Source organism: Rana temporaria, chromosome 3, assembly GCF_905171775.1.
Source record: "Rana temporaria chromosome 3, aRanTem1.1, whole genome shotgun sequence".
Taxonomy (NCBI): Eukaryota; Metazoa; Chordata; class Amphibia; order Anura; family Ranidae; genus Rana; species Rana temporaria.
Window position 1 is genome coordinate 235,510,071 of NC_053491.1, and position 12,799 is coordinate 235,522,869.

Here is a 12,799-nt window from a genome sequence, read left to right on the forward strand (position 1 = left end):
AAAATTACAATAATCAATTTAAAAAATGACCTTAATAAATTAAATATAAAGAATATCACCACATAAAAGGAACCATGTAATGGTCCAAGTACAAGTTACCATTAATAACATAAACTAGCAGAATTATAATGCATTTGTTGTGTACTTTACATGATGAGATTTTTCATTTGCAATATAACTTATTTTTCACTGACCTTTTTGGAAGGTTTTCCTTTAGAATGGCCCTGGAACGCAAAATAGCAAAAATGTAAATTACAATAATACATTTTTAAATATGCCCTTAATAAATTAAATATAAGGCATTTCACCACTTAAAAATTAACCACATAATGTTCCAAGTACAGGTTTCCTTTAATATGAAAAACTAGCAGAATTATAATGCCTTTGTTGTGTACTGTATGTCATGAGATTTTTTATTAATGTGCAATACAACTTATTTTTCACTGACCTTTTTGGAAGGTTTTCCTTTAGAATGGCCCTGGAACACAAAATAGCAAAAGTGTAAAATTACAATAATATTTTTTTTTAAATTCCCTTAATAAATTAAATATAAGGCATTTCACCACATAAAATCGAACCGCGTAATGTCCCAAGTACAAGTTTCCTTTAATATGAAAAACTAGCAGAATTATAATGCTTTTGTTGTGTACTGCATGTCATGAGATTTTTCATTTATTTGCAATACATTTCTCACTGACCTTTTTGGGAGATTTTTCTTTAGAATGGTCCTGGAACAGCAAGATAGCAAAAATGTAAACTTACAATAATACATTCCAAAAACATGATCTTAATAAGTGAAATATAAGGCATATCACCATATAAAAAAAAATCATATTTTATAAAAAAACTATTCTGGTTTAATTCTCACAAATGCTACCACTTAAGGACCAGATGACATTGTTATACGTTGGTACTTTGACGTTAAATACCATTGTTATGGTAGAAGCTATGAGGAATGGGGGGTGTTGGGGCGCTTACCAATATATATACAAATAACCTAGCAAATAAAGTGTGATGTGCCCACTGATAATGTATAACAGTGATAATATCAATGAAAAATATCAAAAAATAAATATGTGCAGCAATAAATAAAGTGCATAAAGTGATAAATACTAATAAAGTGCAACAAGGCTAATTCCATCCAATGTGTAAATCAATATAACTGAAGTAGAAGCTAGCTGCCATAACACTGGCATTTTTTTTTAAACGCCCGGTGGTCCTCAGATAAAAGTGGTCTCAGCATCGGATTCTCCATTATTTTTATTGGGGGCGGGAGAGGCCCCCCCCGTCGCGCTCCAGTCATCTCCGTCGCTTACCGGAGCCATTCGTAGTGGTGGAGACGATTGTGTCTGCTCCCCTTACAGCCTGGATGAGTGAGGGAAAGATGGCCCCCACTTGGCTCTATAGCATTGGAGGGCGGAAGCGATGTCAAGCGTCACTTCCGCCCAATGCTCTTAAGGGGAATTTTTTTTGTAAACAATAAAAAAAAAAAAAAAAAGAAGACATGTGTTTAATTATTTATTTTTATTGCATTTTAGTGCAAATATGAGATCTAAAGTCTTGTTGCCTTCATATCTCACATTTAAAAGGTCCTATCATGCTTTGTTTCTATTACAAGGGATGTTTAGTAATAGGAATAAAAGTGACCCAACAGTTTTTTAAAAAGGACAGTGTAAAAATAAAAAATGAAAAGTAAAATAAATAAGAAAAATAAAAATGCAAAGTGCCTTGTCCCGCCGAGCTCACGCGCAGAAGCGAACACATACGTAAGTTGCACCTGCATATGAAAACGGCGTTCAAACCACACGTGTGAGGTATCACCGCGATCGTTAGAGCGAGAGCAATAATTCTAGCACTAGACATCCTCTGTAACCTGTAGACAATTTAAAATGTCACCAATGGAGATTTTAACCACATCCCTACCGCGTCATTGTGAAAAGACGGCGGCAGGAACCCCTCCTCGATCCAGGTGGACGTTATATGACGTCCTGCATTCCCGGGGATCTAGGGCGCGCGCGTGCCCGCGGCGACGCTCGTGACCCGCCGGCCGCGATTGCCGGTAATCACGGCAGGAGTGTGGATCTGTGTGTGTAAACACACAGATCCACCTCCTGTCAGCGGTGAGGAGACCAATTTTTTAAATTGTCGCTCTTCTTTTGTTTATAGCGCAAAAAATAAAAACCGCAGAGATGATCAAATACCACCAAAAGAAAGCTCTATTTGTGGGAACAAAATGATAAAAAAATTGTTTGGGTACAGTGTAGCACGACCGCGCAATTGTCATTCAAAATGCGACAGTGCTGAAAGCTGAAAATTGGCTTGGGCAGGAAGGTGCGTAAGTGCCCGGTATGGAAGTGGTTAAGTACCAAAGTTTGTCGCCATTCCACGAACGGACGCAATTTTGAAACGTGACATGTTAGGTATCAATTTACTCTGCGTTACATTATCTTTTACATTAAAGAAAATAATTGGGCTAACTATACTGTTATCTTATTAATTAACTCACAAAAGTGTATTTTTTTCCCCCCAAAAAAATGCTCATGTAAGACCTGTGGTGGTGGGACTCTCTCCTACCTGAAAGATGGCTGATTTACTCCATATTTTGGAGAGAAAGATGCACTAATTGCACAGCTGTGTGTTCAGCTATTTACTTCTGACCTGACATGGCTCAGAGCCCCACCCCACAGACAGGAAGTCTGTGCTGGGAGTCAGGTGGACTCCCATCTCTCTGAGAGGAGTCAGAGACGCTGCATGGGTGCAGCTAGAGTATGCATGTCTGCAGGAGGCAAATGTCATTGGTGATTGAGCAGCAAGGCGCTGACCAGGAGTAAGCAAGGAGTGAGCTTATCTCTAGGAAACTCTGGGCCAAATCCTCAAAAGGGATACGCAGGCGGAACTGCTGTTCAGCCTGCGTATCCCTGTGCCTATCTTTGGAACTGATCCTCAGAATCAGTTTTCCAAAGATAGGCAGAAGATCCGACATCTGTAAGAGACTTACACTGTCGGATCTTAGGATGCAGTACCGCATCCGCCGCTGGGGGCATTTCGAGTCGAAATGCCGCTTTGCGTATGCAAATGAGGACTTACGGAGATCCACAAAGCTTTTCAGCTTTGTGTTTTCTGCGTAAGTTTACGTTTGCATACGTAAAAATAGTTCTGCTTTTACAAAGTGTAAACTAGTAACACCTTGTAAAAACAGATCTTTTTTTCGATCGCCGCGTTTTTTTTTTATTTTTGAATTTTTTTTTCTGGCGCGTAACTTTTTTTTTACCCGACACAACTTTATTGTCCCGTCGCAATCCACAAAGCCCGACGTAACGTAATTTTGCGCGCTGCCCGTCGGGAAAATGACGTCACGAGCATGCGCAGTACGGCCGGAACGGGAGCAGGCCTCATTTAAATTGTCATCGCCCCCTGCAGAAGAGGACCGCCTTGCGCCGGAGACATTTAAGTTACACGGCCTGAAATTTCTAGGTAAGTGCTTTGTGGATCGGGCACTTAGGTAGAAATTTTAAGTCAGTGTAACTTAAATGGGAAAAGTTAAGTTAGGCAGGAAATTTGAGGATTTGGCCCTCTGTTCTGAGGAACAGAACTTAGGCCTAGGCTAAAGGCCTGAAGCAGCCAGATGGCAAGAATGAAAGCCAGGAAGCTAAAGTGTTGAGTATGCAAGATACAGTAATGGTGGAACCCTTTGTGAGGGATACTGATGTATTTGTGAACTTTTTGTGCTTTTAAATAAAAGTGGGCTACCAGGCCCTTAAAAATTCAGTTCTGGACTGGCGTACTCACTAAAAACGCACCTACCGCTGGAGTCTGAACCCCCTCAATCTTATAGACCGTTAAGCAAATATGTGACATAAAGTATTGCAACAACCGCCATTTCATTTTCTAGGGTATTAGAATATATATATATATATATATATATATATATATATATATATATATATATATATATATATCTATATATATATATATATATATATCTATATATATATATATATATATATATCTATATATATATATATATATATATATATATATATATATATATATATATATATATATATATATACTGTATATGAATAATATTTGGGAGTTCTAAGTATTTTTCTACCAAAAAAAAATATATTTTAACTTGTAAACAACAAATCTCAAAAAGAGGCTCGGTCCTTAAGTGGTTAAATTAAATGTTATCTAAATGTGCTAGGGGAATTTAGTTAATCCAGCCACCTTATTTCTTGTAGAAAAATCAGGTTCAAAGAAATTAAAACATATTAACCACTTAAGGACTGGCTCACGCACATATATGTCGGCACTTTAAAGATGGATATCTTGGTAATGGTAGCAGCTTCTGCCACAACCGAGATATCCATCTTTCCAGTGAGCGGTCCTCCAAACGATAACGGTGGTCTCCGCGGCGGATTCGCTGCAAGATCACAGTTATCGGCGGCGGGAGAGGGCCCCCCCTCCCGCTGCTCTCCCGCGCCCTCCGCCGCTTACCGGAGCCGTCGGTAGCGGCTGAGAAACGAGTGAGGGCAAGATGGCCCTCACCCGTCTCCATACCATAGAAGGGTGGAAGCAACGTCAAAACTTCACTTCCGCCCATGCTTCTTAAAGGCACATTTTTTGTTGTCATTTTTTTTTTGCATCTCCAGTGTAAATATGAGATGTGATATCTTTTTGACCCCCAGATCTTATATTTAAGAGGACCTGTCATGCTTTTTTCTATTACAAGAGATGTTTACATTCCTTGTAATAGGAATAAAAGTGACCCATTTTTTATTTATTTAAAAACATTTTTTAAAGCGTCCCGTCCCGACGAGTTTGCACGCAGAAGCGAACGCATACATGAGCAGCGCCCGCATATGAAAACGGTGTTCAAACCACACAAGTGAGGTATCACCGCGATCGTTAGAGCGAGAGCAATAATTCTAGCCCTAGTTCTCCTCTGTAACGCAAAAGATGAAACCTATAGATTTTTATAAATGTCGCCTATGGAGATTTTTAAGGGTAAAAGTTTGACGCCAATCCACGAGCGGGCGCAATTTTGAAGCGTGACATGTTGGGGATAGTTTTACTCGGCGTAACATTATCTTTCACAATATAAAAAAAATTGGGCTATACTGTTGTTTTATTTTTTAATTCAAAAAAGTGATTTTTTCCAAAAAAAAGTGCGCTTGTAAGACCGCTGCGCAAATACGGTGTGACAGAAAGTATTGCAATGACCGCCATATATAATGTTTGGGGGTTTTAAGTAATTTTCTAGCAAAAAAAAATGTTTTAATCTTGTAAACACCAAATCTGAAAAACAGGCTTGGTCCTTAAGTGGCTAAGAAGTGGACTGAGCTGCTCTTATTTCTTAAAGGGGTTGTAAAGGAAAAATGTTTTCCCCTAAATAGCAGGAGGGTCAGGAAGCCCACTAACACACAGTTCCTTTCTCTATCTGCTTGCCCCCTCCCCCCTCAAGATGCTTTCTCCACACCAGGGAGAAAGTCTTGCATTACTGTGTGGAGTTACAGACAGAAGAACAGGAAGTGAGAACTTCTCAGAAGAAATAAGGACATTTAAAAGCAAAATAGAAGAATGAGGTAAGTGAAGGAGGACTGCACTAAGGTAAAGGAAGCTATTTATGGAAAAAAAAATCCTTTACAACCCCTTTAATAGTGAGTGACCAATTTATTTGCCTTGATTGCTTGAATTGTTTGCAGCAAGGCAAATCCTGTTATTTTATTATTATTTGTGCAAAATGAAAGGCACTTTTTGGGAAAAAAAGTGTGTCAATTACATCTTCCTCCCCTTCCCACAACCTGTTTATTATTATTTACCCTTCACAATTCCCCATGCACTGTGACGGAACAAGCAACTGACACTTGTATCTCAGTTGTCAATGGCATCCTGGGTCCCCACTGACAATCTGGAGCCAATGAGAATGGTTCTAATCATCAGCTGTCAATTTTGTTGCCCAAATATGGGCAGTGGTCATATTCAGGCAGTGATGTAACCACTATCCCTGCACCTTTACATGGCTGGGGATTCTTGTCCATGTAAGTCAATGTGTCAGTGGCGGCACACACTGCTTCCTTAGAAACCATTGACAGCAAGAATCTGTCCTATATAAGAGCAATAGAAATACTACTTTTATTCATGATTTTTGGCTTCCGCTGAAAAGGTGGCCGAACCAGAAAAAGTTCTGGCATTTGTTTGAATGCCCAAACAACTAAAATTTGGTGCAGATCTATGTTCAGACCAAATTGTTGACTCCCTATTTCCTATCCTCACTTACTTTTTCAGTAAGGGGGAACTCTCATCCATGTCTCAATCAGTGACTCTCATTGCACTTCACCATTTCTCTGCCATGGATTCCAGAAAACCATACCCATGCCTTCCACAAGCACCGTCTGCTTATTTTTCTGAATCCTCAATACACGTTGCATCAACATGGCCAACATTGTTACCATTACTGTCAGCACTGGGCAGGAGAGTGTCCACAGAGAAACCATACACAGTGGAATGGTTGTCTCCTGTGGCAACCTAACTGTGTATCAACTCCCCTGGCATGTGACCCTCTGCCACCAATCATGCTAACATGTATTTTATTACAACCAGTGGTGGCCCCTGCATTGTGGGCGCACAGGCGCCGTCCTCCCCATTGATGCACCCAGCCCCTTTCAGGACACCGGACACATGAATTACTATGGCGAGGATAAGCAGGGGTTGTGTATTTTAAAGCACATTATTAGAGTCAGAGGCTCTAATAGGCTTCAACATAGGGTATACTCCGGGCACAGAGCACTGTGAATTTTTTTTCGCTACGGTCAAACTACAGTTCCTCCCCCCCAATCATGAGACAGTTCTGGGAGACCTGTTTCCCGATTGGACAAAGTGCCAGGCGATCCAATTGGATGCCTAGCAATTTTGCGGAAGAGGAGACACACAGGAAAGGAAGCTTGAGGAGAGGACACTGGAGCCACTATTGCCCACACTGGAGGAGAGGAGAAGGACAGCCCGCCACTGCAAGAGAGGAGGAAAGCCCCGCCACACAGTAGGTAAGTACCGCAGGTGGTCAGATGGGTGCCGCTGTGGTCAGTGTCACAGGTGGTCCAGCAGGTGCCATGGGTGGTCAATACCGTGGGTGTCTGGCTGGTGGTCAATTTTGGGGGGGTTGTTACATGTTTGCCGCCCCCCTAAAAGGAAAACCCACCAGCCGCCACTGTATGCAACCAGGTTTTTAAATTTGTCAACAAAGCTACAATTCTGTTTAAATACACGAGTACCCCCCGGGGGGGCGGGGGCGCTCCTGCAATGTATCCCGGGCTCTGCTCACCCATCTGTGGGCCCGCTAACAGCATTGTGGGGATGAAGCTCTTGAATCATGAATCCACTCTTTTCCCCTTCTTGTTGCTGACCCAGAAGCGACATGTAAAACGTTACTTCCGGGTCTCCCTGTTAGTTTCCCCAGCCAGCATGACCAGGAATAATTGTAATGCAGTGTGATCTGCAATGCATTTATTCATTGGAGCACGGGGGAGACATCCAGGGTCTCACCGGGCCCAACCACTGGGAGTGTGTATAAAACTGCCGCTGTCAGATCTATATGACTTACAGACTTGGCAACAAAAGGGTTAAAGTATACCTAAAGGCAACATTTTGGACAGAGTGGAGAGGGATAGAACACCTGTAAGGACTGTATTGCTATCGCTGCCCCCGTTAGGGAGATTCACAAAGTATATTTCTTCTGTTTACCATCATTTTTAAAAGTAAAGGAAAATCCCAAATTTTCGTGACCTTGGAAGCACCAACAGATTCCCTCAATTTGCAGGGATTTCCCCTCACTTCCTGTTTTGCCTATGGGGGAGGAGGGGAAGGTAAATCTCTCTAATGGGACACATATGGCAAAGCATTGACAGGGGTTATAACCCCCTCCCCGTAAAACAAAATGAAACAACCTATATAGGAAAGGATAATACCATCTTCGGCTATATAAAAAAGGAGGGTACAACTGCTGTGTGTAATGTGGTGGCAGATGGGCTTTTGATGCGTGGGTCTTGTTAAACAGAATGGATGAATCATCTTTTAATATATTGGATTAATAGGCAAATCTTTAAAAATTATAGGTGAATACTTTAAAAAAAAAGCTGGGCTAATTCTGTAAAAGAAAAATGAAATATCTTTCAGCAAGCAGATATTCAAATCTATGTAAAAGTGGTAAAAACTCAAACCCAAAAATTTAATATATTGCAATCATTAGATGTGGTGTCTGCATTATTAATAAAAGTTAAACTAAACAAACAGTTGATACCAGAGAAAAAAATTGATGGAAATTATATGAAATTGCAAAGACCCCTAGTTTAAAGAGGAATAAAACACATAACTGGCAATAAAGTCTTTGTGTCAATCAAAAATAATTGCAAGCAAGTTCTTCAATGTTGAATAGAATGTTGAAATCATATGTGGTGACCAACACCACTAAATAAGAAGATGGAGGCTTACCGGAAGGCAAGCAATGAAAAGCTTGCGGCTGCAAACCCCAGCCAGGGCCTTTTGATGATCCTCGCAGGGGGATGACAAGGGATGGATGTTGAAGCTTCCCGCACACAGAGCCACAGGATCGCAGCGTGTCACACAAAAAAAACTTAATGGTGAAGTACAGCAGGACCAGCGCATATAAGATATTCGTGACTCAAGGGACCACCACCACCAAAACACCCTATAATTGGGAGGCTTACCAGAACGTAAAGCAGTATGAGCATGTGGCTAAACCCCTAGCCAGGGCCTTTAAAATCCCACGCGATGGTGATATATCTTAAGGGTCCTCCGGTATATTGTGGTCAGTGGATGCATAGAAAAAATGATAATGCCCACATGGTGAAGTATGTTGACTCAATGGTTTTAATAAAAAAAAGTTAAACACTTACAAAGTAAAAGCAGAAATGGATAAAAGCCGGCCGGCTCTAACAAACGCCCGTCCACACGGAACGAAGAAACGTCTTGCGTCAGCACGCTACCTTCCCGACGCACGTTTCGTCAAAAGTTGACGTCATTTTGGCCCCAGATGACGTCAACTTTTGACGAAACGTGCGTCGGGAAGGTAGCGTGCTGACGCAAGACGTTTCTTCGTTCCGTGTGGATGGGCGTTTGTTAGAGCCGGCCGGCTTTTATCCATTTCTGCTTTTACTTTGTAAGTGTTTAACTTTTTTTATTAAAACCATTGAGTCAACATACTTCACCATGTGGGCATTATCATTTTTTCTATGCATCCACTGACCACAATATACCGGAGGACCCTTAAGATATATCACCATCGCGTGGGATTTTAAAGGCCCTGGCTAGGGGTTTAGCCACATGCTCATACTGCTTTACGTTCTGGTAAGCCTCCCAATTATAGGGTGTTTTGGTGGTGGTGGTCCCTTGAGTCACGAATATCTTATATGCGCTGGTCCTGCTGTACTTCACCATTAAGTTTTTTTTGTGTGACACGCTGCGATCCTGTGGCTCTGTGTGCGGGAAGCTTCAACATCCATCCCTTGTCATCCCCCTGCGAGGATCATCAAAAGGCCCTGGCTGGGGTTTGCAGCCGCAAGCTTTTCATTGCTTGCCATCCGGTAAGCCTCCATCTTCTTATTTAGTGGTGTTGGTCACCACATATGATTTCAACATTCTATTCAACATTGAAGAACTTGCTTGCAATTATTTTTGATTGACACAAAGACTTTATTGCCAGTTATGTGTTTTATTCCTCTTTAAACTAGGGGTCTTTGCAATTTCATATAATTTCCATCAATTTTTTTCTCTGGTATCAACTGTTTGTTTAGTTTAACTTTTATTAATAGCGCAACATTTTCTGTTCCTTACTTGTTTTTGTGTTTGTATGACACTGTCGTGTTGCAGCTAAGTTAGTTATTTTTAGTGTGTAAGCGCGGTATTCTTTCTTTTTGTCATATGGTGTCTGCATTAGTTTTATTTTTTGGCTTTTTCCCTCTGTTTTTACCCAGTGATCTCTTATGTTGGCGTACAAATAGTGAGCCACTGCCCCCATCTATAACTGGCCTATACAGCAAGGAGCATTGGAGGGCAACAAATGACTAAAAACAGCCAAGGGAAAATTCAAGCTCTACTTACGACCAACCAAATTAACCTAACAGTATCCGTTAAAAACAGGGGTTTCAGCCTGAACACATTTGCAAATATATGCGTAAGTTACAGGCCCCCGTCAAGGCACCCTGTTACCTGTAGTTCTGACCTCTAACTTCTAAAAGTGGCTCGCTTTTTGTATGCTTGATATTTAGGTCAGGTAACACACTGACACCTTTGCAGCCATGGTGCTGGGTGTTCAGTGTGTCCCTGTACCTTTAAGGAGGGGTGGGCTCCCTCCAGTCATCTGCCCTTCATTCTAGCCCATTAAAATGCATGTGCTCCCACTGTGGAGCCTCTTATTAGTTAGACGTTATACAACTTTTTTAGTTTAATACCTTTTTTTTCTTTCAATCAGGGACTGTGGTGTCACTTTATCAATACTTATCTTATCCAATATTTGTGTTTTATACAAAATATTGCATGCAATATTTAAAGTGTCAATTTACTACAGGCAAATACTGCATTTGCCGTAAATATTGGAAAAAATAAAATTTTGCATTAAAGTCGATTCACATAAAAATATTTTTGTTCATCATTTTGTGGTCTAGCCACTCGCTATTCAACAAATGTACACAATAAGAACTGAAACATTTAGCAGTGCTATTAATACCATGGTAGATGTGCCACCTTAGTAATGCTGGTTGTCAGGGAAATGGCACTCACCAGCATCCTAACAACCAGTGACTCAACCTTCTCCACACCTTCAGGCAAGAGAGTGTTTAAAAAAAAAAATGATCCCCAAAATCCATACTATGCCCTTCAGGTCTGGAATAATTTTTAAGGGGGACCCAATGTAAAAAAACAAAAACACTAAAGGAAACAAAAGTGCAGAGTGACCTGGGTGAATTCATTGACCAAGTATGGACCTCATCCCCCCGTATTGAGGGCAAGTGGCCTGGTTCGGGATGGGGGAAACAAACTCATCTCCCCTTTTTCTAGCCTGCCAGTGTACATGATCAGATAAGGGTCTGCTATGGAATTTAAATGGGTCTCATTTTTTTTTTGTGTTGGGTTCCCCTTAACCATTTGACCTCCAGAAGATTTACCCCCCTTTATGACCATGCCATTTTTTGCTATATTGCACTCTGTTTTTTTAACTGACAATTGAGCAGTCATGCGACACTATACCAAAATAAATATTTTGTCCTTTTTTGGTAGTATTTGACCACATCTTGTATTTTTTATTTTTTCTGCTATAAATAAAAAAAGAGCATCAGTTTTGAAAAAAAATATATATTTTTTTTTTTACTTTCTGCTAATAAACTTCTCCAATAAAAAAAAAGGTTTGTGAATTTCTTCATAAATTTAGGACAGTATGTATTCTGCTACATATATTTTGCAAAAAAAAATCCTTAAGCGCGTATATTGATCGGTTTGCGCAAAAGTTATAGCATCTACAAATTATGGGATATCAAATGGTTAACTATGTGCCTATCATATGTTTTATTACAGTGTGGGAGGTGATTTTACTAGGGGAAGACGTGGATTCATGTCCCTGCTTTGCAGAGACACCGGATCCATGCCTTTTCTCCTGTCAGGTTGGCAATCTGCCTTGTGTACATAGGCAGGCCACCGTTCTACCTCTCTGCTGGACATCGAGTCCCAGGTACTTGCCGCTGAGCTTCAGATGTGTGTGATCACAGAGTGCGTGCCCCCTACCAGTACAGGTGCTGCCCTGTTGCAGTAAAACTGCTCAAGGGTAGACCTGAAGTAGTTAAAAGGTCCTGGTATGGATTATTGGGGAACCCCCCACCACACTGTTTTTGTTATTTTTACTTTTAAAAACTCCCCACTTCTTTGTTTACATTCACCTCTCAGCAGGGAATCCCCAGCTGCCAGATGAATTAGCAAGGCTGGGATGAGTCAGATGCTGGCATATGGTACCAGTACCCCTGAGCAAGGGCTGTTACATTTCACAGGGTTGGTAATGCAGCTGCTACAAGTTTCTGTAGCACCCTCCTAGATGGGTGCTAGGATTAGGTAAATTTAGTTCTGGCTCACTGTATCCAGTGGAGCTGCATTTTGTTAGGTAAAGTTAGTTTGGCTCACTATAATCAGTGCGACTGTTTGTGATTGTGTAGGTCTGTTTTGTTTCACAGGCTGCAGGTTTGATTACTCCACCTGCCATCTAAAACTCCTGGGCGATTCTGGAACTTAGGTGTGAAGTAAAGCAAAGGCAGAGGCTGGGAAAGTGTATAAATAGTTTGAGGCCTGAAACAGAATGGTCTTGTCCCTGAACAGGAGATCCCTAGGCAATCCGGCCATGTGCTCGTGGTTCATTGCGGTCCCACCTGGTTAAGCTTGGGGGTCGGGCTTGCTGGAAATTGCTGAGGCTGACTGAAGGGACCTTTCATATGTGGATCTAATCTTGTATCACAGGAAGAAAGTTTCAGGAAGGCATTGGAAGCAGGAAGCCAATCACCTGAAGACATTTGTGAGTAAAAAAACAAGTGTAAGACCCCCATACACACTATTAGATTTTCTTCAGATTTTTGTCTTCAGATTTACCAAAACCATGTAGTGCAAGGGCCTGCCTGATTGCATACAAATAGAAACTCTTAACCACTTCCGTACCGTAGGACGTCATATGACGTCCTGGACTTCAGTGGGGGATATCTGAATGATGGCCGCAGCTACAGGCATCATTCAGATAATTCTTTTTTTC

The 12,799-nt window shown here is 41.1% G+C and overlaps 1 protein-coding gene across 1 annotated transcript in view; it reads right to left on the reverse strand.

The window, feature by feature from the left end:
• The window catches only part of LOC120930428 (titin-like), a 115,234-nt gene that overhangs the window by 6,680 nt on the left and 95,755 nt on the right, over positions 1 to 12,799 (reverse strand). The window contains exons 10-12 of the mRNA XM_040341614.1: positions 699 to 728; positions 449 to 478; positions 195 to 224 (exon numbers count right to left, since the gene is read on the reverse strand). Coding sequence (XP_040197548.1) covers positions 195 to 224; positions 449 to 478; positions 699 to 728 — 90 coding nt within the window. The remainder of the gene's footprint in view (positions 1 to 194; positions 225 to 448; positions 479 to 698; positions 729 to 12,799) is intronic.